This window comes from Ambystoma mexicanum, chromosome 5p (assembly GCF_040938575.1).
Source record: "Ambystoma mexicanum isolate Mex_15411 chromosome 5p, UKY_AmexF1_1, whole genome shotgun sequence".
Lineage (NCBI taxonomy): Eukaryota > Metazoa > Chordata > Amphibia > Caudata > Ambystomatidae > Ambystoma > Ambystoma mexicanum.
The window spans coordinates 1,363,297,287-1,363,323,256 of NC_090930.1; the positions used below are offsets into that span (position 1 = coordinate 1,363,297,287).

Below are 25,970 nucleotides of genomic sequence, written 5' to 3' on the forward strand. Positions count from 1 at the left end.
TGCTCAGAACGGCAAAAGGAGCTCAAAATAAACCAAATGATCGCTGCCACCAGCCCAGTCCCTGAATGACTTGCACCGATCCAAAAACCATCCTACAAGAGTGTCTAGGGTCTGTAGAAGGCTAGAGACCCAAGAGAGCTGTAACTTAGCTTACAGTGCCCTCTTGTGTCGTGTTGCACTAAAATGGCGACACGATAAAAGAAACTACGGGAAACAGCGTTCCCCGGTACTGACTGTCTTAAGGGCATGTCAGTTTCCCCGTAAGAAAGGAGCGAAAGCCCAGAGGAGTACGGCAGAAGGCTGCACTTCTCTGGCAAAGTCAAGAAAACAGGTTGAAAACAATAGCAAAAAGTTTAGGGGTTGCCACATGGAAGGAAAGTTCCCTACAATAACGAAATCTTTCCTAACAGGTGATAGTACCGAAAATGCTATACCTCTTCAGTGGCATCCCAATATGGCCAGGAGGTACATTTTTTTATATACTTCACAAAATGGTCTGTAACTTTGTCTGGGGAGGAGGCGCGATCAGACTCAGCTGGCCAAAGCTGTGTGAGAACCACGACACGGGAGGGCTGGCTGCGCCCGACTTTCTCCTATACTATTACTTCGCACAGGCATACTTTGCCAAATACTGGAACAATACTGCAGAGCGATTTGCACATATACGCGCTGAGGAATTTGCGGCATCCCCCCTAAACCTGAATAATATGATATTCACCAAGGTGCCGGAGGAGAGGGTACTGGCCGACCCCCTAGCCTCAACAGTACAGGAATGGACATGGATACTCAAAAGAGTGGGTTGTGACATACCGTACTTGCCACACCTACCACTATGGCATTATCCCGCACTAGAACCCATGGCCGACCACACAATACAGCAAAGATGGGACCCAGACAGGAAGGCAAAAATCGGGGATCTCTTCTCTGAAGGAAGATTCCTTACTGCTGCCGAAATCCAAAACAGAACGGAACTTGGCCTATTCACAATACTACAATACCAATGCCTGAAAGCAGCCTGCATAAAGAAATGGCCATCCTTCCCAATGGCGCCTCCTACACATAAATTCTTATCGGATATCCTGAAGGAAGACGGTTTTACCAGCAACGTCTCCACAATATACCAAATGGTACAACGCAATACCCCATCCAAGAATAAGATGAAAGAAAAATGGGACAAGGACCTGAACATGGTGATTGACTAGCAGAAATGGGTAAATTATTGTAGATATACCAAAGACATCTCTCTAAGTGCTAACATCAGACTCATACAGCTAAAAATACTAAATCACCTGCACATTACCCCAAGTAAGGTTGCCAGATTTGATCGTACTAAACAAACTGCATGTCCCAAGTGCGCAGAGGTAGCCGCCAATTCAATCCACATGTACTGGGAATGCCCCCAATCAAACGATTCTGGGAAGAGATAGCGGAAACCATGAGCGACATACTGAACATGCACATCCCGGCCATGCCGCAGAAGTATCTACTGGGGGATATCGGGAAGGCCTATATAAAAACTCGAAGACTATTTGCAGTGGGTGGAGCAGTGGCCAAGCGCAATATCCTCAGGAAATGGAAATCCAAATCTCCTCCCACCCACGGAAACTGGCTCCGAGACCTTATCAACGTACAAGAAAATGAAAAAACATATCCGAGGCATCCAAGCCACCTCCAGGCCAAAAGACATTTGGGGTCCCCTCAGGGAGTACGTATGAAGCGGAGAAGACCTCTCTGACGAATGAACTGCCCTGACTGTAGAAGGAAAATATGCTTGACCCATATACCCCTTTACCCCCCCTTCAAAGCAACCTTAACAAATGCATTGTATGATTTATGTCTAATCGAATTAAATGCGATATGAATACCTAATGTCATATATGATGATCCCTGTATTGTAAGATGCCAGCAATAAATAATGTTTTTTTAAAAAGAAAATCCATCCAGCGGTTTGAGCTGTAGGCGTGAGCAAAGTTTTTTTCCATTCAGTCTATGGAATAAAAAAATGTTTTGGGACCCCCCCTATAACTTTGCCCCCCATTGACGAAACCTCACCAAACCTGCCAAAAAAATTCAGAGCGGGCCATATACTTTTTTTTGCAAAGTTTGGTGAGGATTCATTCGTCCAGGGCGAGCGAACTTATAAGCCGCCCAGAAAGTGCTCTTCCTATGAGATGAACAACTTAACCATAACTACATGGCCGCTACCGCAGGCCGTGTAATATATACAAACCTATTCAAGTACAATGATGCTGAGGGTTACAAAGACAAGTTTGGATTTTCCTAAGAGGTTCTGTAAAACAGATTTAAATATGTGCTTAGGACTTTAAGTACTTGCATTCAAGAATCGATTTTTCCTAACTATCTTGGATTTTATATTTAAAGCAGAATGAACCCTGTTGGGTCATTGTTAAATGTGATTCTGTTGATGCAGTAACAATGTTATGCATGTTATGTTGATGATTCGCTACTTTTATGGCATTATGCAGAAATAAATTATCTTACTTTAGACTAGCTTTGTGGACCTAAGGATGTCATTCCCATTTTCATGTAACCCTGGGGTCACTTCATCACTAGACTTGCATGCCCTGGGTTTCCCATCATGCTCTCCTTAACTGCCCAATCTTACCCACTCAGTCATTCCTACCTTACTGGGTATTGTGAGCCCTGTGTGTGGCCCAGGCTCCCGGATGTGTTGACATGCCACATGGTCGCCGATCTTGACCTCAGGTCCATGCCCATGCATTGGATATCCATGACCTCATCACCACCAACGACTTAGACCTCCTCCTGGTCACCGAAACATGGCTGCATGGAGCCTCAGGCCCCGCACTCTCCCTTGCTCTCCCACCTGGCTATGCTGTCTCTAGACAAGACCGCCCTACCAAAGGTGGTGGAGTGGCGATCATAACTAAAGACTCCATCACCATCAGAAAAAATGATAAATCTACCAATGACAACAGTGACTACCGCCAACTCAAACTCTCCATCTCTCACCACTGCACCATTACGATCCATCTTATCTACCGGCCACCCGGCCCCCTAGGTGACTTCCAGTCTGCCATCACCCACCTTTTGGCAGATAATCTAAAGAAATCAACCAAAGCTATCCTCCTCAGTGATATCAACCTTGGACTAAATGACCCACCCCAAAGCCCTTGCTTCTAAATCACTCAACTCAGCCCTTGAAACCCTAGGCTTCACAAACACTGTCACAGACCCCACCCACTCCTTAGGCAGGACACTTGACTGGATCGCACAGCACAACTGCCCTCTCACAATCACAAGCAACACCCCCACCCCATGGTCTGACCACCACATCATAACCTTCAACATCCCCACCACCACTTCCCCACACCACCCCCCAACCCCTGTCACCTGCCCTCACCAGAAGCGCCCGCCTACTCACTAAAGAAAGACTCCTACCATTCCTTCAGGGACCTGCCTTCAGACCTCCCTTCTCCAACGACCCAGAAACCCTTGCACAAAACTACAACACTGCTATATCGGCAGCAATCAACTCCATTGCCCCTCTCAAAACTCAGAAATCGAAACCCACCAGCCACACCAACACCTGGTTCACCCCAGACCTCCTCAAACTCGGTACGGACAAACGCTCCGCCCTTGCACGCTGGCAGTCCTCCCAAGATGACAAAGACAAACTTGACTTCAAAACCCGTCCCAAAGACTATAAAAAAGCCAATCATCCAAGCCAAAGCCAAATCATTCGAAGCTAGAACCACTGAAGCAAAATCCAACACGAAGGAAATGTTCACCATATTTAGGGAACTTGAAACCCCTACCCCCACACCCCAAAACTTCACCAAAGATAAGGCCTGGATCGATGGCATTCAAACAGCCATGCGTAACAAACTGGACCTGCTTCAAGCTAAAATTATGAACACTAGACTCACTCTCCCTACCCCCCCCCCACTCCCGCCCCCTCTCACACCTCAGATGCCTCCCCCACCCTATCGTTCAAAACCATCAAGGAGAAAGACATCATTAACTTAATGAAAGGCATCAAACCCTCCAATTGCAAAGGAGACCCCTGCCCCGCCACCATTATTAAGGATTGTGCCGACTCCGTTGCTCCATTTCTCACAGCCTTTGTCAACGCCTCCTTCAGCACAGGGAAAGTACCTTCATCCCTCAAGGAAGCATGGGTCAGGCTTCTCATAGAGAAACCCACACTTGACCACACCTCACCCAACAACTATAGGCCCATTACGACAGTCCCCTTCCTTCTTAAAATTCTGGACAAAGCAGCCTACCTGCAAGTTCAACATTTCCTCGAAGAGAATAAATTCCTAGGTCTGAGACAATCCGGGTTCCGCCCAAACACGGGACTGAGACCGCCCTACTCGACCTTAAAAACCAGATGGATGATGCAAGAGACCTAGGTAAACCCGTCCTGCTCCTTCTCCTCGATCTTTCCGCAGCTTTTGACCTTGTTGATCATGTCGTCCTATGCCACCACCTGACCTCCACTGCAACCTTCTCAGCCGAAGCCAGTACCTGGATCACCTCCTTCCTACAAGGAAGAACCATGCAGGTTTTCTCTGATCTAGCTACTGCCTCACCTACCATTATGCTATGTGGTGTACCACAAGGTTCATGCGTCTCTCCCACCCTCTATAATATATTCACTCGCCCCCTCTTCCTCATCCTTGTCGCCATGGGGATCTCCTACACTAACTACGCGCGGACGACACGCAGATCCTCCGCACCCTGACAGGTGACTATGACACTGACTCCAAGACCCTCAACATCATCTACAACATCATCCAAACTTGGATGGCTGCAAATAGCCTCTGTCTCAACTCAGACAAAACCAAACTCCTGCTTGTAGGCTCCTCTGACACTCTCAAAAAACTTGACGACCAGTTTAGCCACTTCATCATCGACTCGATCAAAATTCCAGTATCCGAGTCAGTAAAAACCCTAGGCGTCTACCTGGACTCAAGTCTGTCCATGACCAGACAAGTAAATGCCATTGCCTCCTCGGCTGCCTACCATGCTAAACTCCTCAATGCAGTCAGACCCTACCTCTCCAATGACACCTGCACAAACATAGCGAGGGCCATCACTGGATCCCGGTTGGACTACTGTAACGTTCTCTTCTTAGTGACCTCCACAAAAAAACTTGAGAAACTACAAGTAATTCAAAACAACGCCTTACGCGCCGCACAAGGCATTTCCAAAAGAGTGCACATCTCTGCTGCCAGAAGAGCCTCCCACTGGCTCCCCATAAAGGAGAGGATCATCTTCAAAGCCATGACCCTCACCCACAAAGGCATTCACCTCGCCGCACCAGCATACCTATCGCAAAGAATCCGCCCTGCCTCTTCCTCAAGACCATCTAGGACCCCCTATTCTAACCTGCTCACCGTACCCATGGTAAAAAGAGCAAGAGCAGGTGGCGCAAGCTTTCCCTACTTAACCGCCCTGCACTGAAATGCCCTCCCCACTGCCCTGCGAGCTGAACTATCACTCACCGCTTTCCGTAAGACCACGAAAACCACCCTATTCGCCAGATCACCTTACCCCCTGACACGACGTCCATCCCCTACCCGGGATACTATGAACTGTGTACGCTTTTATGCATAACATGGATTACATCCCTGCTCTCCAATCCACTAACGTATGTGTAATGTAACTAAGTCTACTGCAAGTAACAGCGCCACAATGCCCCTGGGCTGTCTGTGCGCTATATAAATGTAAAAAATAAAATTAAAATAAAATAAAGTGCTGCTGCAGCTCCTCCCAGAACACCCAACTTGCCTCTTGTGCTGCATCTACACAACTTCCTGATACAGCAGAAAGTGTGGGAAGAGAAATGCTGACCCAGGTCCCATCTTTAACTCATCAACAGTCAGTAGGAGACTATTGAAAGGCTAGTGGGAAGAAAATAAGTGAGTGCTACAGCAAGCTAATACGCCACTTACCATGGTTTAATTCTGCTTGCTGGGCTGCACATGCAACCTTTAAATCAATGGTTGTAACAGCAGTAATAGGGGAACCAGAGAATCATTCCAGGGACATCAGTTGAAGGGGCTGCTCACACACAGCCATCATTAGCAGAGACCAGTAGGAAAGGTAATGAGCCACTTACATGAATGTCGCTTATTTGTTTGCAGAAATCTTGATAATCCTGGTCAAAATCTGTCCTCCTTTGATCTAGAAAATTATACTGCTTTTTCTTCATGGTGGTAATGATTAGCTAAGAAAGTTATAAAATTAGAAGAATATAAGAGAAAGGCAAAGTAGCTGCACATACATAACATTTTATTATAAAAAGGCATGTTTGTTATGGATAAATTAAAGTTACTCACTGTAGTACTCAGTCCTTATTCCCCTTTCCTCCATCCTTGTGGGTGTCCCCCAACATGGGGACAGTACCAGATTCTTTGGCAGCGAAAAATGGAGCTTCCCCTTCAAATTTAGTACAGCACATGGGAGCTCAGCCTCAGGTGTGGGAATGCCCCCGAGACCCTGCCCTCCGGCACCTCACCTCAGTCCCCTTTTAACACATCGGACGGTTTAATACCTGGCTATGCTTAACATTCTAGCCCCTGGCATACATTGGGGGAATTTGGGTGGGACGTATGGAGGAAAGGTGACTAACGACTATGAGTACTCTAGTCGCTACAGTGAGTAACTTTAATTACTCATACGTCTCGTCCCCTTTCCTCCATCCGTGTGGGTGATTCCACAAAACAAGACCATAGGGTGGAGGTCAGACAAACTGCCTCATACTTAAGAAGAAGCAAACAGGTTCTTCAGAACCGCCTGAACAAACTCCACATCCTGCCTGGAGCTGGTATCCAGGAAATAGTGCTTACAAAACGCAGACGGCGTAGCCCAAGTAGCAGCCCTGCTGATAACATCCCAAGAAGCATGTCTTTGAAAGGCGATCGGCATGGCTTTAGCTGTGACCGCATGGGCATGAATCCCTGTGGGAACCGGCTTGCCACGGTCATATACGCCTCTGAGATGGCCTTGACCATTCAATGGGCAACAGTAGCTTTGGAAGACTGGGTTCTGGGACACGTGCCCCCAAAGGCGATGAATAACGCCTCAGACTTCCTGAAGGATTTCATCCGACAGAGATAGAACTTGAGTAGACTGCGGGTTCGGAAAGAACACTGGCAGGCAGATTTCCTGATTCAAATGGAATGGAGAGACCACCTTAGGCAAGAAGTTTGGATGAGTGCGCAAGATGACCTTGTCGTTATGAAATGTGGTAAAGGACATGCCTGTCAACGGAGCCTGCAGCTCGCTGACCCTATGCACCTTTAGTGACTGCAACCAATAGTACTGCATTCAGTGTCACCAGCCGAATCTTCAATGAGGCCATCGGCTCGAAGGGCTTGCTCTGCAAAGCCGCAAGAACCACTTTAAGGTCCAAGACTGGATGAGGCTTATGAACTGAAGGAACAAGCCTGGACAACCCTTTGAGGTGGGACTTAACCACCGGGTTGGCTGCCAGATCGGTGCGGCAGGTATCAACCTGAATGCCGGAACGGGCCAGATGTGTGGAAAAAGCCAGCACATGGTCCAGGGAGCAGGTGAGGGGGTCCAGCACCTTGTCGTGAGTACAGTGGCAACATCTAGTCCCCTTGCTCTTGAACTGAGATGGCGTAGACTGCCTCCTGTATAATGTCCCAGTTGTTCTCTGAGAACTGAGCGTGGTGCAGTCTCAGCTGGTCAGGAACCAAGCCGTTAAGACCAGTCTGGCTGGGTCCAGGTGCTCCACTGCCCTGCCCTGCTGTGTCAGGAAGCCCAAGCTCGGGATCGGAAGATGGACAGGTCCGTGGGAGCACAGCTGCAGCAGATCTGAGAACAGGGCTTTGACGGCCAGAAGGGGGTGATCAGGATGGGGCTGCAGTCCACCAATGCTCGAAACCTGCGGGGGGTCTGCTCGAGCAACTGAGGAGGAGGAAATGCATAGCACCTGCAGCTGTGCCAGCACAGCTGGAATGCATCCCCCATAGACCCCTGACCCTGTCCTGCCCATTAAGCAAAACGGTGGCACTTGGAGTTCAGAGGAGATGCAAATAAGTCCAGATCCCGAAACCCACATCTCTGGAACAGGGGCAACAAAAGGTTGATGTGTATTTTCCATTCATAGGTGTTGAACTTCAGGCAGCTGAGCTGGTCCGCTTCTGCATTGTTGTCCCAGGGAGATGGACTGAGGAAATCCATATCCCTCCTGACAGAGCCCATTCCCAGATTGACACTACCTCCATGCATAGGAGGGGGAAACGAGTGCCACCCTGCTTCTGCAAGTAAAACATTGTTGTAGAATTGTCAGTCCTGATCAGTACCCTCCTTGTCCTTGATGAGAGGCAGAAACGCCCTGAGAGCCAGGCCCACTGCCCTAAACTCGAGAAGATTGATCTGCAGGAGGGACTCCACCCTGGACCATGCACCATGAATGGAGTAGCCCTCCAGAGTAGCCCCCCAACCCGTGAGTGAGGAATCAGTTGTCACCACCAGAGAGGGCTACGGTAGGGTAAAGGGGGGGCCCCCACTGACACATTACAGTCCATCAGTCGCCAACAAAGATCCGGGAGGAGGGGCATGGGAATTGTAATCTTGTCCAATTGCAACCCTGTTTCCTGGTCCCAGGTGGCCACCAGGTGGAGCTGAAGGTGCCTCATCTTGAGGCGGGCGTGCTGGACTGTGAGCACGCAAGACGCCACCAAGCCTAGAAGGTGCTGGAATCACCATGCTGAGGTGGTCGAATTGGCCAGAAAGTGCCCTATCGCTCTGCTGAGGGACAGGTGATGGCCCTCCAGACCGAGGAGACCACCCGCCACATTCATTAGCTTTGAGAACACATGAGGGGCCGAATTGAGGCAGAAAGGCAGCACCTTGTACTGGAAGTGGTATGACATAAACATGAACCGCAGAAATTTCTGATACAGCTGCTAGATGGGGAAATGAAGGTACGTATCCTTGATGTCTAGGGCACACATCCAGTACCCTGCACATAGAGACTCGGGTATGTGCGCTGGAGTAATCATCTTGAAGAGTTTTAACAGTAAAGATAGGTTGAGGAATGACAAGTCCAGGACTACACACTCAGGCCAGCCTTGTTGTTCTTGGGTACTACAAAAATCCTGGAGTAGAACCCAGAGCCCCTGTCTGACTGAGGGACCAGTTGCACTGCCTGCATATCCAAAAGAGAGAGGATCTCCCGTAAAAGGGCCAGGGACCTATCTGGAGCAGGGGAGGAGAAGAAGGTAGAGGAAAAAGAAGAGGAAGACAGAAGCCCGTGGAGACTATAGAAAGGATCCAAGGACTCTTGAAACAACGTGTCCAGCTGTCCTTGAAGAGAGCCAGCTGGCCCCCTACAGGCGAGCTGTGTTCCCTGACCGACGCGTCATTGCTTTCTGGCATCTGATGCGTTAGCGCAGGCAGACAAAAACATGCAAGGTCCACTGCTGTTTCCGCCTGTGGTTGCTAGGGCACCTATCTGGTCTCCGGGCACCGTGTTCCTGAAACCCCTTGAAGCAGCTGAAAGCGTGGGGTTTGAAGTCGGTCCTGCCCTGGGACTGAGGGAAGGACTTCTGCTCAGGTTTAGTAAGGGTGGCCAAAGACTTGGCAGTCTGTGTAGAGGTCTTCTTTTTTCTTAGCCCCTTATACATTGGACGAATGAAAAAGATCCAACGACTCAAAAGGAAGATCCAGGATCCTCTCCTGCAAATCAGCAGGGAATTTAGTGGCATACATCCACGCTGTCTGCCTCATCTCGACCCCAGGCACAGCCCTCTGCTGGCTGTGTCGATGTGGGAGACCGAAGACTCCATGAGGTCCTGCGCAACTGCATGGGCCTGTGCCAGGCAGGTTTTGAAGGAGGCCTGTCTCTCCAGGGGGAGGTCGGCAGGAATTCCCCGATCTCTCGTTACAGCTTCTGGTTCGCCGCAGCTAGGAGGGCGGCAGCGTTGGCCTGCTGCAAGTGCAGCCCAGAGGTGAGATAGCAACGCTTGCCAAAAGACTCAGAGGCTTTGTCCTCCTTGGAAAGACAACTGGAGGCGGCTCCTGCTGCATAAGACGAAGACGATGGCTTAGAATACAAGGAGGCCACTGCCACCACTGAAGTGGGTGGCTGAGAGTGGGAGGCCAGGAGGACGGGTTCCCACATCCAAAAGCCTGAACCAGCCGTCCAATTTCTTGTTCATCTGGGCGTTGGCCCTGGGCATCTCCCAGACCTTCCTTGCCACCTGCAGGACATCTTTCTGAAAGGAAATGCCCAAACAACTCATGGCATGCCAGGCCAGAACCTACGCCAACACTCCTGACTCCTGGGGGGCCTGCTCTGGCTGGGTGATCCCCAAGAACTCTGGAAGGCCCTGAAGACTGTCATCAAACACCTTTGTAGAGGAGGAGCCAAGTGCCTATACCGGAAGTCCCGCCCCCATTTTGCCTATATGTTGGCAGCCAGAAATTGCGACATGCGCAACGCCAGTAATGGTAGCTATACTGCGAAGAGTCTTTGAAACAAGGTATCCATTGAGAAAACCCTACAAGATGTATCTGCAAAGAAATGACAGTCTGTCATGAACCGTCATTCACGTTCCTTCTGGACTTTGTGGTCCCTGACCCATAGGGGACTGAACTCAGTAGTACTCCCAACATGGCCGCTGAACGCGAAACACTGTTTACCAGTCTCTGCGTTGTACGCTCTATGTTCTACAAAGCAGACACGCCCCCGCGGCTCAGCGCGTCTCAACGCTACCGCTTGCAGTAGTCGGACGTGTGTTGCCGGAGCTCGTTCAGCGCTTACTTTTGATTCCTGGTTCCCGGTCCCTTGAATTCTTCTTCTTTCCTCCTTCCCCTTATCCTTACCTTGCATATCCTGGATTTCCATTGCATTCGGGTCCCCAAGGGCGAACCTCATTATTTCCTGGTCTTCGCCCTAGATACTGAGCGTATCCTGGAGCTGGGTCACAAACCACATGCTGGAATCCGAGGACCCACGCACTGGGCTATATAAATCCCGAACAGTGCGAAAGAAGACATCTCCGAAGATCACAAGCAAACAATACAGACAGGTGAGAAGGGGGAGACTTGTGACTGATTGAGACACCAACAAATTGATACAGTTACAGAAATGGAGGCCGCAATTCAAGACCTCATGCGAGGCATGCAGGAGCTAACAGAAGTTAAAAATCTTAAAGCCGAAAATGCTGCATTGAAACAGCTGGTCTTGTCACGTGACACCGCAACCAAGGAAAGCGTGTTGTTGGGAGGAGTAGTGGATAAATATGATGGCTCTTCAAAGACCCTTCGTGCCTTCCTCGATTCATGTTTAGTGCACTTCACCTTTAAGCCCTACTTCTTCTCCACTCCCAGGGCAAAAGTGGGCTTTATGATCTCCCATCTCACTGGGAATGCCTTGGCATGGGCAACTCCCTTAGTTAATTCGGGCGACGACCTCCTGGATGACAATGATGGTTTCGTGAAGGCGCTAAAGACCATGTTTGATCACTCAGAGCAGGTTTACCGTGCTCAAGAACGTTTACTGTACTTTCAACAAGGATCCCAGGATATGCTTACCTATGTGACCTGCTTTAAACAACTTACCAAGGAAGCAGACTGGTCTCCAGAGGCCTGTTTCACCCTCTTTCGAAGAGGATTGAATGAAGAGATAAAGGACGAGCTAGCCAGGGTAGCTCGCCCAAGTTCCTTCCAGGCTCTCATGGATCTCTCCTTGCAGATTGACTTTCGTATCCAGGAAAGAAAGGCGGAAAAGAAGAAAATTAAATCACCCTTCCAAAAGGCCTCTACAGACCATCCTTCTAGACCTGAGCCTGCAGCTTCTCTGCCCACGGACCCAGAACCCAGGCAACTTGGGGCCTTACTCGGACCCATAACCCCGCAAGAAAGGATGCGACAGATTCACACTGGCCTGTGCATGTATTGTGCCTCTGATAAACATCTTGTGAGAGAGTGTCCTATTGCCCCTCCACGGCGTTCGGGAAACGCCAGCTCCCGATCCTAGATGGAGCACAGTTTCGGGAGAGAGATATTTGCTCCATATCTATTCCATCCTTGAACTCTCCTGGACAGAACAACCTTGTGATTCTGCAGGCCTTTCTATCGCCTTCCAAGAAAGAATCTTACCCCATTCTGGCATTAGTGGATTGTGGGCCATGGTGATATTCATAGATCAAGATTGGGTCACTACCCATAACATTCCATATGAAACTCGAGACATCATGCAACCTGTAGAGGTTATTGATGGAAGGCCCCTCTCTTCAGGACCCATAACCCTTCAAACCAAAGAGATCTTGCTTTCTATAAACCACCATCAAAAGAGAATCAAATTAGACATCATAAGATCTGCCCATTACCCAATGGTTCTGGGCATGCCCTGGTTACAGAAGCATAACCCCTAAATCAACTGGGCAGCAGGATCCTTGTTTCTAGGTTCAGAACATTGTATGTCCCACTGTTTATCCATAGACTCCTCGACAGGATCCTCTGAAGACTCGCAAGCGAACCAGCAAGGTTCACTCACAGTCTCTAATATTATCCAGATTCCCAGGGCCTACCAGGCTTATACAGATGTATTTTCGACTGCCATAGTTCAAGCTCTTCCCCCTCACAGACCTGAGGACTGCGCCATCGATACTGAACCCTCAGCAGTGATTCCTTTTGAGAGGATGTTCATTCTATCAGAACTTGTGAAAAGAGCCCTCCGAGAATACTTGGATACTAACTTGAAAAGTGGCACCATACGGCCATCCAAGTCCCCGGCGGGAGCTTCGTTGTTTTTCGTTCCCAAGAAAGATACCAAGCAGTTTAGGCCCTGTCTAGAATATAGTGGCCTTAATCAATGCACCCTCAAGGACCGCTACCCGTTGCCCCTCATCTCAGATATCTTGGAAGCAGTAAGAGGAGCTGTAGTGTTCACAAAACTAGATCTCAGAGGAGCCTACCATCTCATCCGTATAAAAGAAGATGACGAATGGAAAACAGCCTTTAGAACACCCTTTGGTTATTTTGGATACTTGGTTATGGCCTTCGGACTTGCCAATGCCCCAGCGGTCTTCCAACGTTTTATGGACCGGGTGTTCTCCGATATGCTGTTCCTCTTCGTCATTGTATATCTGGACGACATACTGATATACTCTAAGGACCATGTGAAGCATGAAGAACATGTTAAGGCAGTTTTACAACGTCTACGTGAACATAAGCTCCTGGCTAAACCCGAGAAATGCCTTTTCCATGTGTCTAGTGTTCACTATCTTGGATTCGTCCTTAGCCCAAAAGGAATTGGAATGGATGCCTCGAAAGTAGATTCCATCCTATCGTGGCCTGTTCCAATACTGTAAAACAAATTCAATCCTTCCTGGGGCTTGCTAACTTCTACTGTAAATTTATACCCTCTTTTTCGGAGATTGTACATCTGATCATTACATTGTTAAAAAAAGATACCCCCTTTCACTGGACAGCAGCCCAAGATGATGCGTTTCAACGGTTAAAGTCGGAGTTCACACAAGCCCCCATCTTAGCCCAACCTGACATTGATCAACCCTTTCTTGTGGAAACTGATGCCTTAACTATGCCATCGGGGCAGTCCTGAAACAGGAGTTCGATGACAAGCTAGAACACCCCATCGCCTATCTTTCTCGCACCTTGACTCCTAGTGAAACCCATTATTCCGTCCTAGAAAAGGAATTGCTAGCCATCCGTCAAGCCTTCACAGATTGGCGTCATCTACTCCTGGAAGTGAAACACCCTGTTCAGGTCCGCATGGACCATCGGAATCTTCAAGTCCTGCAATCCCTGGAATGGAGGAACAGTCGTCAAGCCCGTTGGGCCTTCTTTTTTTCTCAATACCAGTTTCAAATCCATCATGTTCCTGGAACACACAACATAATAGCCGATGCCTTATCCCGACGTCCTGACTACGATATCCTTGAAGATCGATCCTTCCCAAAGATGTTTCCCCACACAATATTTGTTGCCCAAGCAATCAACCTCCTGGAGGATATTCAGATTCAAACTCAGTCCTCTGAAACCTGGAAGGAGTTTAATGGTAATAATCGGTGGAATCTCAAAACGAAGGACGGATATTTATTCAAGGACAATTGCCTGGTCATTCCCACTCAGAGACTACGACAAAAGATCACAAGCCTATGTCATGATACCCTTCATTCAGGACACCGTGGCATCACCAACACCCTCCGTCTAATACAAAGACAGTTTTGGTGGCCGAAGATGAAGGATGATGTCCAGCATTATATCCAAACATGTGCAGTCTGCAATCAAAACAAGCATGATAACAAGAAACCGGCAGGTCTCCTGCTCCAACCAGCGCTGCCAACAAGACCTTGGGAATTCATTGCCACGGACTTTATCATGGAACTACTGCTTTGCCGGGGCCACACAACTATCATGGTTACCATTGATTTGTTCACTCACATGGCTCATTTTACACCTTTATATAAATTGCCATCTTCATCTGAACTTGCCGGAATCTTCCTGGAACACATATTCCGACTCCATGGGCTACCCTCCAAGATCATATCTGACAGAGGACCCCAGTACATATCCCAGTTCTGGAAACAATTATGTTGTATACTGGGAATCCAACGTGCCTTATCCTCAGGTTATCACCCACAGACCAATGGAGCTACTGAATGCGTAAACCAAACTCTGGAACAATATCTTCGCTGTTTCGCCACCAAGGTCCAGGATGATTGGTCACTCTTAATACCTGTGGCTGAATTCGCCTACAACAATTCGGATCACTCGGCTATCAAAACTAGTCCCTTCTTCTGTAGTCAAGGATTCCACCCTTTGGTTCTACCATCCATTCTCCCACATCCTACCCCAGTTCCTACGGTTGACTCCTGGATTGAAATCCTTATCAACGTACACAAAGAAGCAAAAGGACACCTAGAAAAGGCCCGAAAAGATGTTAAACATCATGCTGACTCCAAAAGAAGACCAGGGCCTTCATACTCAATAGGTGATAAGGTCTGGTTGTCTTCGAAACTTCTACCTCGACACCTACGACCAAATAAATTGGCTCCCAGGTATTACGGCCCTTTTTCCATTAAGGAAGTCATTAACCCAGTGGCCTTTCGACTCAGACTAGCAGAATCTTGGAAAAGGATCCACTCGGTCTTTCACACTTCTCTGTTGAAACCATACGTTCAGTCCTCTCAAACTGCTCCAACATCTACCCCTGTGATTGTCAATGATCAGCGAGAATATGAGGTTTCCAGAATATGTGACTCCAGGTACAGACGTGGTCAACTACAGTATCTGGTCGAGTGGAAAGGGGACCCTCCCAGTGAACGCACCTGGGAACCCGTCTCAAACATGAATGCCCCGAAGATACCACCTTATACATCCGTGTAAACCCAGAGGAGCTGGGTTTCAGAGGAGGCATGCTGTCATGAACCGTCATTCGCGTCCCTTCTGGACTTCGTGGTCCCCGACCCATAGGGGACTGAACTCAGTAGTACTCCCAACATGGCTGCTGAACGCGAAACGCTGTTTACCAGTCTCTGCATTATACGCTCTACGTTCTACACAGCAGACACGCCCCGCGGCTCTGTACGTCTCAACGCTACCGCTTGCAGTAGTCGGACGTGTGTTGCCGGAGCAAGTTCAGCGCTTACCTTTGATTCCTGGTTCCCGGTCCCTTGAATTATTCTTCTTTCCTCCTTCCCCTTATCCTTACCTTGCATATCCTGGATTTCCATTGCATTCGGGTCCCCGAGTGGGAACCTCATTATTTCCTGGTCTTCGCCTCGGACATCTGAGCGCATCCTGGAGCTGGGTCACGAAACACACGCTGGAATCCGAGGACCCACGCACAGGGTTATATAAATCCCGAACAGTGCGAAAGAAGACATCTCCGAAGATCACAAGCAAACAATACAGACAGGTGAGAAGCGGGGAGACTTGTGACACAGTCTTCTGAAGGAAATTCCAGAAGAAGTGTGAAGATGAATGAAAGAGAAGACTGGTGACGTCACATGAAGCAGAAATTACACACCCATGAGAGATGCCAATGAAGAAGGTGAATAGACCTTATGGAATCTGATGGCAAAGTAAAGAATTGATCAACATTTCATGAGCTGAGGCAGCGGGTGAGCATGTGCATGATTGCTCTAACTACGAGGAGTTCTATGATGATATTCCAAGAGTAAATGAGAATGCTCTAGCAGGTGGGAGGTTCTCTTTATTGACGGATCTTAAGAAATTGATCAGACTGATGGGGAAAGGCTTTCAGGTTCAGCTGTGGTAAGGCACAGAGCTAATGGGGAATTTGAAGTGGTAGCAAGTGCAAGACTACCGTGCCACTTTTCGGCACAAGCAGCAGAATTGGTGGCACATATTGTCGCGCTCGAGAAACATGCAGACCAGGAAGTGACGGTGTACAGTGACTCAGTCTATGTGCCGTCAACCATGCACGCAGGGCTAGCATGTTGGAAAAGGAGGGGCTACCTCAGAGCGGACGGCACTCCAGTGCAACACGCAGCATTATTGGACAGACCTATCAAGGCATTATAACTCCCAGTAGTCATCGCAATAGTTAAATGTGCAGCACATACTAAGAGAACTGATTTTATCTCACGTGAAGACAAAGCGGCAGATGAAGAGGCCAAAAGAGTTGTATATCCACCAGATATTTCAAGTTTTGATACTCCAAATGTAAAAGAAAAAGTAGTTACAATTATGATTATAAATGAAAGGTTTAATCATTTGTCAAGAACACAGTTGATGGACTTTCAAGGCAGTGCTCCACAGGAAGAGAGCATTGTGGAATGGAGGGGGGGGGTCCTTATCCCCCTCTGAAGCATTGTGGTGACAGGACAGAACTAGTAAGCCGGTGATGCCTGTAGCCTTATTAAGGGTAGCGCTTGAACAGCTGCACTATCCTGCGCATGTAACTAGGGAAAGCCTCACAGCAGCTATTGTGGAGGACTGGTTCGTACCAAACCTGTTAGAACACGTTGCCTTTTATGCAGTAAATTGCATCGTATGTCAAAGGTTTACGGCTGGGCACATACTGCGAACAATCAGAGGAGTGATTCCTCGACCGAACTGTCCTTTTCAGCATTTACATATTGACAATGTTGATATGCTGCAAGTATGTAGTGGATATAGGTATATGATAGTGGTTGTGTGCTCCTTTTCGAGATGGATTGAAGCAGGTCAATGTACACACCATGATGCCACTTGCACAGTGACGTTTTTAGTCCGAGAAGTCTTTCCTAGATGGGGAGTATGTGAGGTGCTGAGATCCGACAATGGGCCCCATTTTGTTAATGAAGTATTTGAACAGATTAGTCTACTGCTTAATATAAAACATATGTTTTCTTCTGCTTATCACTCGCAAGTGAACGGGATACGTGAGAGACTCAAAGGCCTTCTCAAAGAGTTAAAATTGACACTGAAGAAGGAATGGCTGTATTGCCTGCCCCTTGCATTATATGCATTAAGGAATCAGCCTGGGTCGGACCACCACCTCACACCCCACGAGTTAGTAACAGGGAGGCGAATGAGAACGCCCTTGTCTCCTCCATCGAGGAGCAGAAGCGATGCCCAGATGACTACAGAATTGTTAAGAAATGAGTTACGCACGTATTTAACATGTATGATCGCTAGTATCTCTGTCATTTCAGATCAACTCAAGCGCAAGGGGTGTCGGTCTCAGGACACAAATGAATACCATTCAGCAGCCCAATTGCAGGAATGATAACCTATAACTAGACTGTTTGTGGGAGATGCGGTCCTAGTGCGCAACTTCACAAGGAAGTGTCACAAGCCCCGTTTTAGTGGTTCTTTCATAGTGGAGCAGTAAAAGTCCAAGAAAGGCGTGCCCGGATTCACCTGGGCGACGTGAAGCTATATGCTGCTGGGACCGATGCACCCCCACCCGTTGATTCGGAAGCAAGACAAGAAGAAGTAGTTCAGCACGTGCAGACTCGATCGATGACGAGGAAGAAGGACGCCAAGATTGCTGATCAAATAAATGCAAGTGTGCCTTTGGAATGTGGGTCACCCCGGACACTCTTTATAGATATTTTAGCAGGAGTGCAAAAGCAAAAGTTCTCGAGTTGCAGGAATATTTTGAATTGCATTTTAGAAAGTGTTGATGGGTTGATGTGCTACAAAATGCCAGATCATGACTTTCAGTTTGACGATTGGAAGAGGGAGCAGTTCCGCGATTCATTCCTCACTGAGTTTCTCTTTGGATAAACCTCATGGTTCTGTCTAATGTCAATGTCCATAGACTACTTATCGGCAACTTTGTATACCTACTTCAAGTCCATCCTTATCTTGTTTGGTGTTGTAGAGAAGGAGCCAACGTGTTGGGAACGAGAATATGAGACAGAAGCAGTACCACTAAAGATACCAATACCAAGGAGAATCCTGGAAGCAAAGTTACCATTGAGAAAACCATACCTGCATACACGACAATATGATGGTCATTTGAGTAAAATCTTGGAAGAAATGGGAAAAGTGAGCAAAAGGGAAGATTGGTGACATCACACAAAGCAAGACTATCGCAGATAAGCAACATTTCAGGATCGAGTTGAAGTTGTTTATGCTACAAAAATGATGAAAACCTTAAGTCATTTTACACATGTATAGATGCAAAGAAACGCAAGTAGACAAAAGTATTCTTAAGGCTATCTATGTAGTGAATAGATTGCGGCATGCACCAATATGTGTATATATATATATATAGGAGTGAGGGAACTATTGCCGATTCCACTACGCATTTTAGCACAGCAGGACCAGAAAAAGAAAGGCGTTTCCAGTGTGTCGCAGTTGAAAAGTAATTGAATTACAGAGGTGAATCAAAGAAGGGCGAGGCTGGATCAGCCCCAAGAAGCCAAGACCACTCTGGGCCGGAATGATCAAACAGTAGTTACAAACGTGTGGAAGAACAAACTCCTGTTCAGAAGATGGGCACGAGAACACTGAAGACGTCAGAGGTTCATTAAATAAGAGTATTTTAAAAGCACCAGAGCTCTAAAACATGGTCTTCAGTCACGTGGATGGATGAGAACAGAAAATAGTGACGTGCTAGGCCAATGCAAGGGGACAGAGTTTGCTATACTCCTTTTTATTCTCAGGCATGAAGAACAAACTCAAGGCCAATCTTCAAAGGGCTAATTGACTGGCAGACAGCAGAGTGATGATGGATAGTAGGATAATTGGTGGGAAGCTGTGGTCAAGACCAACCCACCAGCACCTGGAGGCCAGCCTGTGTGCTGCTGATGTATGTGGAAAAGCACTGACGAATGTAAGGGTGCCAACCAATTATAGAGGGCCACATAGTGAAGAGCCCTATAGTTGTGTAACCAATGGGAGGTTGTGTATCCAATGACGTTCATAGTGACCTGTACGAGAGGAGGGCTTAGTTGCCCCACCTGATGCTAGGGACCCTATCACTCTCTTAGACAAGTATGGAACATATACCTAGATGTTCCCCTAATCCTATCACTTTCTCCAATACGTTTTTGTAATTTGCCACGCAGTTAGACATCAATGGTGACACATTTTTAGTATAAAAGTGATGTTTTTTATTACATGCTTTGAGAGATTGATGTGCGATGTCGGATGATGTCTGTTGCAACGCCCTGTTTTAGACAACTGATAATAAAACAGCTTTGATTTGCCAACTTCCGGAGTTAGTTTGAGTATTGATGTTTGAGTATCTTCTGCATCCCCATCCATCTTAAAGTATTGTTACCTAGTCTTAAAGGGCTAGGTCGATAACCTCGGTTCAGCATAATACTAACATTTGTGTGTTTCTGCAAGATCCTAAGAATCGCCCTGCAATTGGAAGGTTACTTATGGAGATAATTGAGCAGATTCAGCAGCTACCCGAGCTTCTAACAAGGCTGCCTGATTAAAAAGGTTTTTTCCTTCCTTAAAAGTAGTACACAGGCACAATGTGGACTGTTGAGAATGCAGTTCCAGAAAGTGAGCAAACTCAACGGCATGTGGAGAACACAAATAATGGGGTCTTATGTATTGGTGCATAATATATGCGTGCTCAGCATTTATTATTGTTTTTCTGATTTTGCTAATCCAAAATGTCTACTTCATTGGTCCCAAAAAGGTAGGAGTCCCCTTGATTCTTCCCATTCCAGTGACTTATGCAGAATTATCTGTTGCAAAGAGACCAAGTCTATATGTGATTATCCAGTGACACATGGGAAGTCACCCATTTCTCTGACAAGTGTTCATATGATTCCCCCTGTAGTATGGTCCGTTTTTTATATACTCCATGATCATTATGTACAAGCTAATTTGGCAAGAATGAGACCCAAGAGAAGCACAAGGTAAGATGATTATGAGTTAAATAATTATCTAGACAGTACAGCACATTTGGGGAATAACATGTGGTATCAGCACATGAAAGAGGTGGGAAAAAGTACCTCTGAGGATAATTGCTATGGTGAAGTCCAAGAGAAATAGCAGTTCAGACAGCTCATTGCTTGACTCACCTTGCACTCTGCCATACAAGAGGTCAGTTCCAGGGTCGAACAGCATCCTTGGTAGGGGTGACTGAATGGTGAGCTCCAGAAGAAGATGAATACATACAAGATTTAAAGACAAGAGAGAGACCACACACCAGAGATCATGTGATAAGATATGAACAGCCTGGAATGAAGGGAGCAGGAATCAGATGGGAAATAAAAAAGCTCAATTGCCACGGAAAGAATGATGAAGAAATATGAAGTTGCAAGGAGAGTGGCCAGATGCAAATCTGGGGAACAGTACTTTCTCCAGATGGATGGGAAGAAGGCATAGTTGTATGCAGAGCGGTGGCAGTAACAGAACATCACAAACCAGTTATAGATTGTGTGGAGAAAGGATTCAAACCTCTCTGGCGGAAGATTGCCAAGTTGCTGACATGGGTTGAGGGCAAAAGAGGTCTGTTGCAGATAATGCCTTTAGCCAGTGCAGAGCTATGCTTCAGATACAATGGCACATGAAAAGTTGGAGAGAATCAGCAGTTCTGTCGAATTTTCGATGTACAAGGAATGAAGGATGGAACACTAGCGATAATGGACCACTACTGGTTCTGTGGTTGCAGAACATAAATGAAGCTGCCCAAAGACTTGAGAGGATTGTGTTGTATAGTACTTGTCTATGTTCCAGCATTGGTGATTCTGAAGAGTGACCTGAACATTGGTGAGTTTCGAAAAGCAGATGCTCACCTGAGAAAGAGGAGATCAGTTGGATTCCTCAATCGAACAAAGAGTGAGAACTACTTCTCAGCTTAATCGTTAGAAGCTTTAACTCTATTCCGTATGAACACAGGTTGTTCAGTCAGACTTCAGCAGTATTCGCGACAATCTTTATGCCAGGGTTCCAGACAATGGCAAATGCAAAATGGTTACAGATTACCAGATGGAACATCCTGCAGACGATCAACACTACTATAAAGGGATTCAATGCTATCAAGGAAGAGCTTAGAGCCATAAGACTGATGACTTCAGAATAGATATGTCCTGGACATGATAATAGCCATGGATGGAAGTGTTTGTTCCAAAATCGGAGAATCATGTTACACATTCATACCTTCTCACGATGAAGAGAATGGGAACTTGCAAGAGGCCATAACGATGCTGACGAACTTGCACATTAAGATGGAAGATGAAGTGGAAGATATTGCAGATGACAGCTGGTTTGCGTCGATCTTCTCCTGGGTTCCACAATGGATGGCGAATATCTTCAAGTTCCTTGGAGCCTTGTTGGTGATGATCATGTATGGATTCTGTGTGATTAGAATAAGAATCACACAGTGCAAGAAGACAGCAAAGAAAGCAACAGGAATGAAGATCATGATCGATGTCGAGTCAGGGTTTGGACCCAAAGAGCTGACCGCTTAAGAAACTAGAGACTATATAAAGACCAGTATTCATGTACCTGAGTGAGCGAAGTTCCTGTGTCTGAGAAACCACAAGAAGCATGTGGGAAGATGGATCTACTGCAGCCGAATGGACAATTTAGTTTTATGACCCGGAGTGTTGATGAACATGTGAAATCAGCAGGATCTTTGAAAAGAGTAATGCACTCCAAAGAAGCACTTTTTCAGACAAGGATGTCTAGATGTGAAGACTGATGGGAGAGTGGTTGATGAATCAACCAGAAGGAGTGTAGAGGAGGAGTGTAGAGGAGGAGCCAAGTGCCTCTACCGGAAGTCCCTCCCCTATTTTGCCTATATATTGGCAGCCGGAAATTGCGACATGCGCAACGCCACTAATGGTAACTATACATAGAACAGTCCTTGAAACAAAGTATCCATTGAGGAGAACCATCTCCGGTTCCGGAAGCACCTCAAGATCTTCCTCTTTTCTTCTGCCTTCGCTCCCCCTCTCCCCTGCTGATCTGTTCTCTCTTGGCACTGTGCACCTGGCTACCCTCTGTCCTCCTGGCCCAGGTACATGCTCACCCTGCCACCTTCCCGCACTGCCTCCGTGGGCACTCCTTGCACTGGGGTCTGTATCTGTACCCATACAGCCCCACCCCCCTTTTCTTCCTGCACTTTTCAGACCTACCCTGTCTGCTTCCTTAAACCTAGCACTTGCCAATTGCTGGCTGCACTACCACTGTTTGTTGCCTTTATTATTTATTTATTTATTTATTATTATTTATCTGTTTCTCATTTGCTTCCCACTTTCCACTTCTCCCCCCCCTTGCATGCACTTTTCCCCTCCCCTCTCCCATGCACTTGCGCATTCTCAATGTCACTGGGCCTAGTAAGTTTGTTGCTTTGTTCACCCCTGTTCCCCTCCCTTGCCTTGTCGCGCTCTGAAACACTTGTGTACAAGCGTGATAGAAATAAAATATCACTATCAAAACCCTACACGATGCATCTGCAAAGAAATGACAGTCTTCTGAAGGAAATTCCGGAAGAAATGTGAAGACGAATGAAAGAGAAGACTGCTGACGTCACATGAAGCAGAAATGACGCATCCAGAAGAGATACCAATGAAGAAGGTGAATAGACTGCATAGAATCTGATGGTGAAGTAAAGAATTGAGCAACATTTCAAGAGCAAAATTAAGATTCCACGTGCAGGAAGCACTGAAGAAAATGCAAAGCCGTTTTATAATTGTACAGATGCAGTAACGCAAGTAGACTAAGTAATCATAAGGCTGGCTATATGTAGTGAATAGACTGAAAGCGGTGTCGCCAATATATATATGTGTGTATAGAGTCTGGATGTTCCACGACGCACTTTAGCTAACTAGGACCACGTGAATAGAAAGGCTGAAAGTGTGGCGCAGTTTAATAAAACAGCTGACGGCGAAGGAAGATTCGAGAAGGATTGTCTGGCCCAGTGTCAAGGGTTGGGGCCGCCAAGAACCTGGTTATCTATTCGAGAAGATACAATGAACATGAGAAGCAATACGTGCTCCTGTTGAGTTGTAATGGAAAAACACTAGAAGGGCCAGGTTTGCTTCATTTAATAGTATTAAATACCACGAAGGAGCTCAAAACACAGTCTCTTGTCACATGGTTAAGATGAAAAAAGACTTTGGGCAAGCTGCACTGAGAGCAGAAGATAAGGCCATGCTCACACTATTTATTCTCAGGCACAGTGATCCTTTGCAAGGCCGAGTTCAAAGAACTAATTGAATGGCACACAGTAAGAGTGATGATGGATGTTGGGCTAATTGGGTGGGGAGGCATGACCAAGCCAACCCTCCAGCACCTGGCTACCAACCTGCGTGCTGCTAGCGAGTGGAATATTCCAGAAGGGTACAAGCGTGCCAACCAATTGTAGAGGGTCGCGTAGCAGAGAGCAGTTTAGTTTGAAAGCCAATGAAATGTTGTATATTAGTATGACACAGAAGATGACTTGCACTTGGGGTGGGCATAGCTGTCCACCTGACCTTAGAGACCCAATCACATTCCAGTCCCCCATAGAAAGTATACTTAGATGTCCCCTTTAAGCCTATCACAAACCCTGTAAGTTTTGCTTAGTTAGCCATGTAGTATGACATCAGTGATGACAAGTTTTTGCTATATAAATGTAATTTTTAGGAAATGTTTGGAGAACTCTTGAGAGAGAATACTTGTGCGGTGTCCGTTGATGTCCGTTGTACTCCCTGTTTTAGACAATTGCAATTAAAAACAGTTGTGTTTTGTCGACCTGATTATTGATGTATGAGTAAGATCTTCATCCCCATCCATCTTAGAGATACAGTTACCTCGTCCTAAAGGGCCTACGGGTTCAGATTCACTGATGCCGAAAGGCTCTTTGTACTGGGCGCCATCGCCTCCACCCCCCCTCTTTTTTCCAGAGGGGAGTCCAGATCCTGGGAGACAGGGGACAAAGGGGTTCCCCACTGATCTGAACATGATTGTAGCTGTGGATCCATATTTGACTGCAGGGGAGGTGTTGGTGGTACAGGAGGTACTGAAGTACCGTCAGGGCCTGGACTGGAGGAGGAACGGGCTGCAGCGCTGGCAACACCGGAGGAGGGCCCAGAGGTGGGGGCCCGACCTGTTGGATCACATCCTTGATGAGTCCCTTGAGGAGCCTTGTCATCTGTGGGGAGCGCATGAGGAGGAAGCGCTCAAAGAAGCGATCCCTGCACGCTGGTGGATCGCGAGCGGCGCAGCCCTTGGCTGCGCTGGGTCTCCTTTCCTTATTGAAGCATCTAGGAGCCTGGGGCGTGTAGCCGTAATGCTGCGAGGGGTAGATGTAACCCTGCAGAGACCATTGTTTACACCATAGGAAGGGGACTGGAACCTTCTTACAGGGGCCACTCTGTGTGCAGGTTCTGCCACGTGCTTGACCACCATCTTTGGGCCTGGTGCCATGCCCCATGCCACATGCTGGCTCAGACATGGAAGGGTTCCCAGACACTGAAGCAAGAGCGTCAACCTTGGAGATGGCTCCGGTAGGCTCTGAGCCCTCAGCCCGCAGGCCGGTAGTCAAAACACCCTGCACAAGGTACTCAGTGATGGCTCCGGTAGGCAGGGCGCCCTCAGCTATGGAGCTGGTAGTCGTTTTGGATCGGGCTTTGGACTGACTCTTGGAGGTAGCACACAATGATCATTTGCCCCCTGGGGCAGAAAAGGAGGATGAACTGGATCGTCCCTCTGTGGACCGCCCGGAAGAGCCCCTGGGCCCCTCGGCTTGGAAGCTGGTAGCCTTAACGGCCTCCGGGCTGCCAGAACAAGAGTCCAAGGTCCCCTTCCCAGTGGAAACCCCGGGAAGGAGTCTCCATGCCAAGGGGCCTTGCTAAACAAAGGACCTATCTTGTCTTGATGTCCCGGAGGAAGAGAATGGAAGACCTCCATCCAGCGGGAAAGACGATTCTTCAAGGCCCGGTGACAGAGAGCACTGCAGGCCGCTCACGCGTTCCAGTGATGGTCGGACGACAGGCATGCAAAACGGAACACATGGGGGTCCGAGGCTGGGAACGAGCGATGAGCAGGATGCACATCTCGTGAAGCCTCCTGCAGCCGACATGCGCTGTGGGAGGCAAGGCACCTAAGGGAGGTGAAGAAGATTTGAAAAAGCAAAGAACGTGGAGCATGCGGAAAGCTGAAAAAGCTTCTGTGCCTAGCTGCCAGGTCCGACACTGTCTGGGACTGGGATGAGGCAGCAGAGTCTAGGGGGGGGTTTCACACGCCTGGGGCCGCACCCCTACATGCTGTACTCAATTTTAAGTGGGACACCCACAAGGATGATGGGAAAGGGAACGAAGTATGAGTTTAGCAACTAATATGCACTATGACGCTCACTAAATTCAAAATCTCTACCATCACATAGAGACTTATTCTCTTAAAAAGAGGAAACTGCAAGCAGCAGATCATCAACAGTGGCAGTTGGGTCCCAAAGACTTCAACACTAAAAAGTAAAAACTAGAAAAATAGCCTTTCCTCTTTACTCTATCTGTTTTTGGTAAAAAAGTGACTGCACTGCCTATGGAATTTGCTTGCTTTTA

The 25,970-nt window shown here is 47.5% G+C and overlaps 1 protein-coding gene across 1 annotated transcript in view; it reads right to left on the bottom strand.

The window, feature by feature from the left end:
* The window catches only part of DNAH5 (dynein axonemal heavy chain 5), a 4,235,244-nt gene that overhangs the window by 3,403,325 nt on the left and 805,949 nt on the right, over nt 1–25,970 (bottom strand). Inside the window, exon 12 of the mRNA XM_069613779.1 lies at nt 6,113–6,220. Coding sequence (XP_069469880.1) covers nt 6,113–6,220 — 108 coding nt within the window. The remainder of the gene's footprint in view (nt 1–6,112; nt 6,221–25,970) is intronic.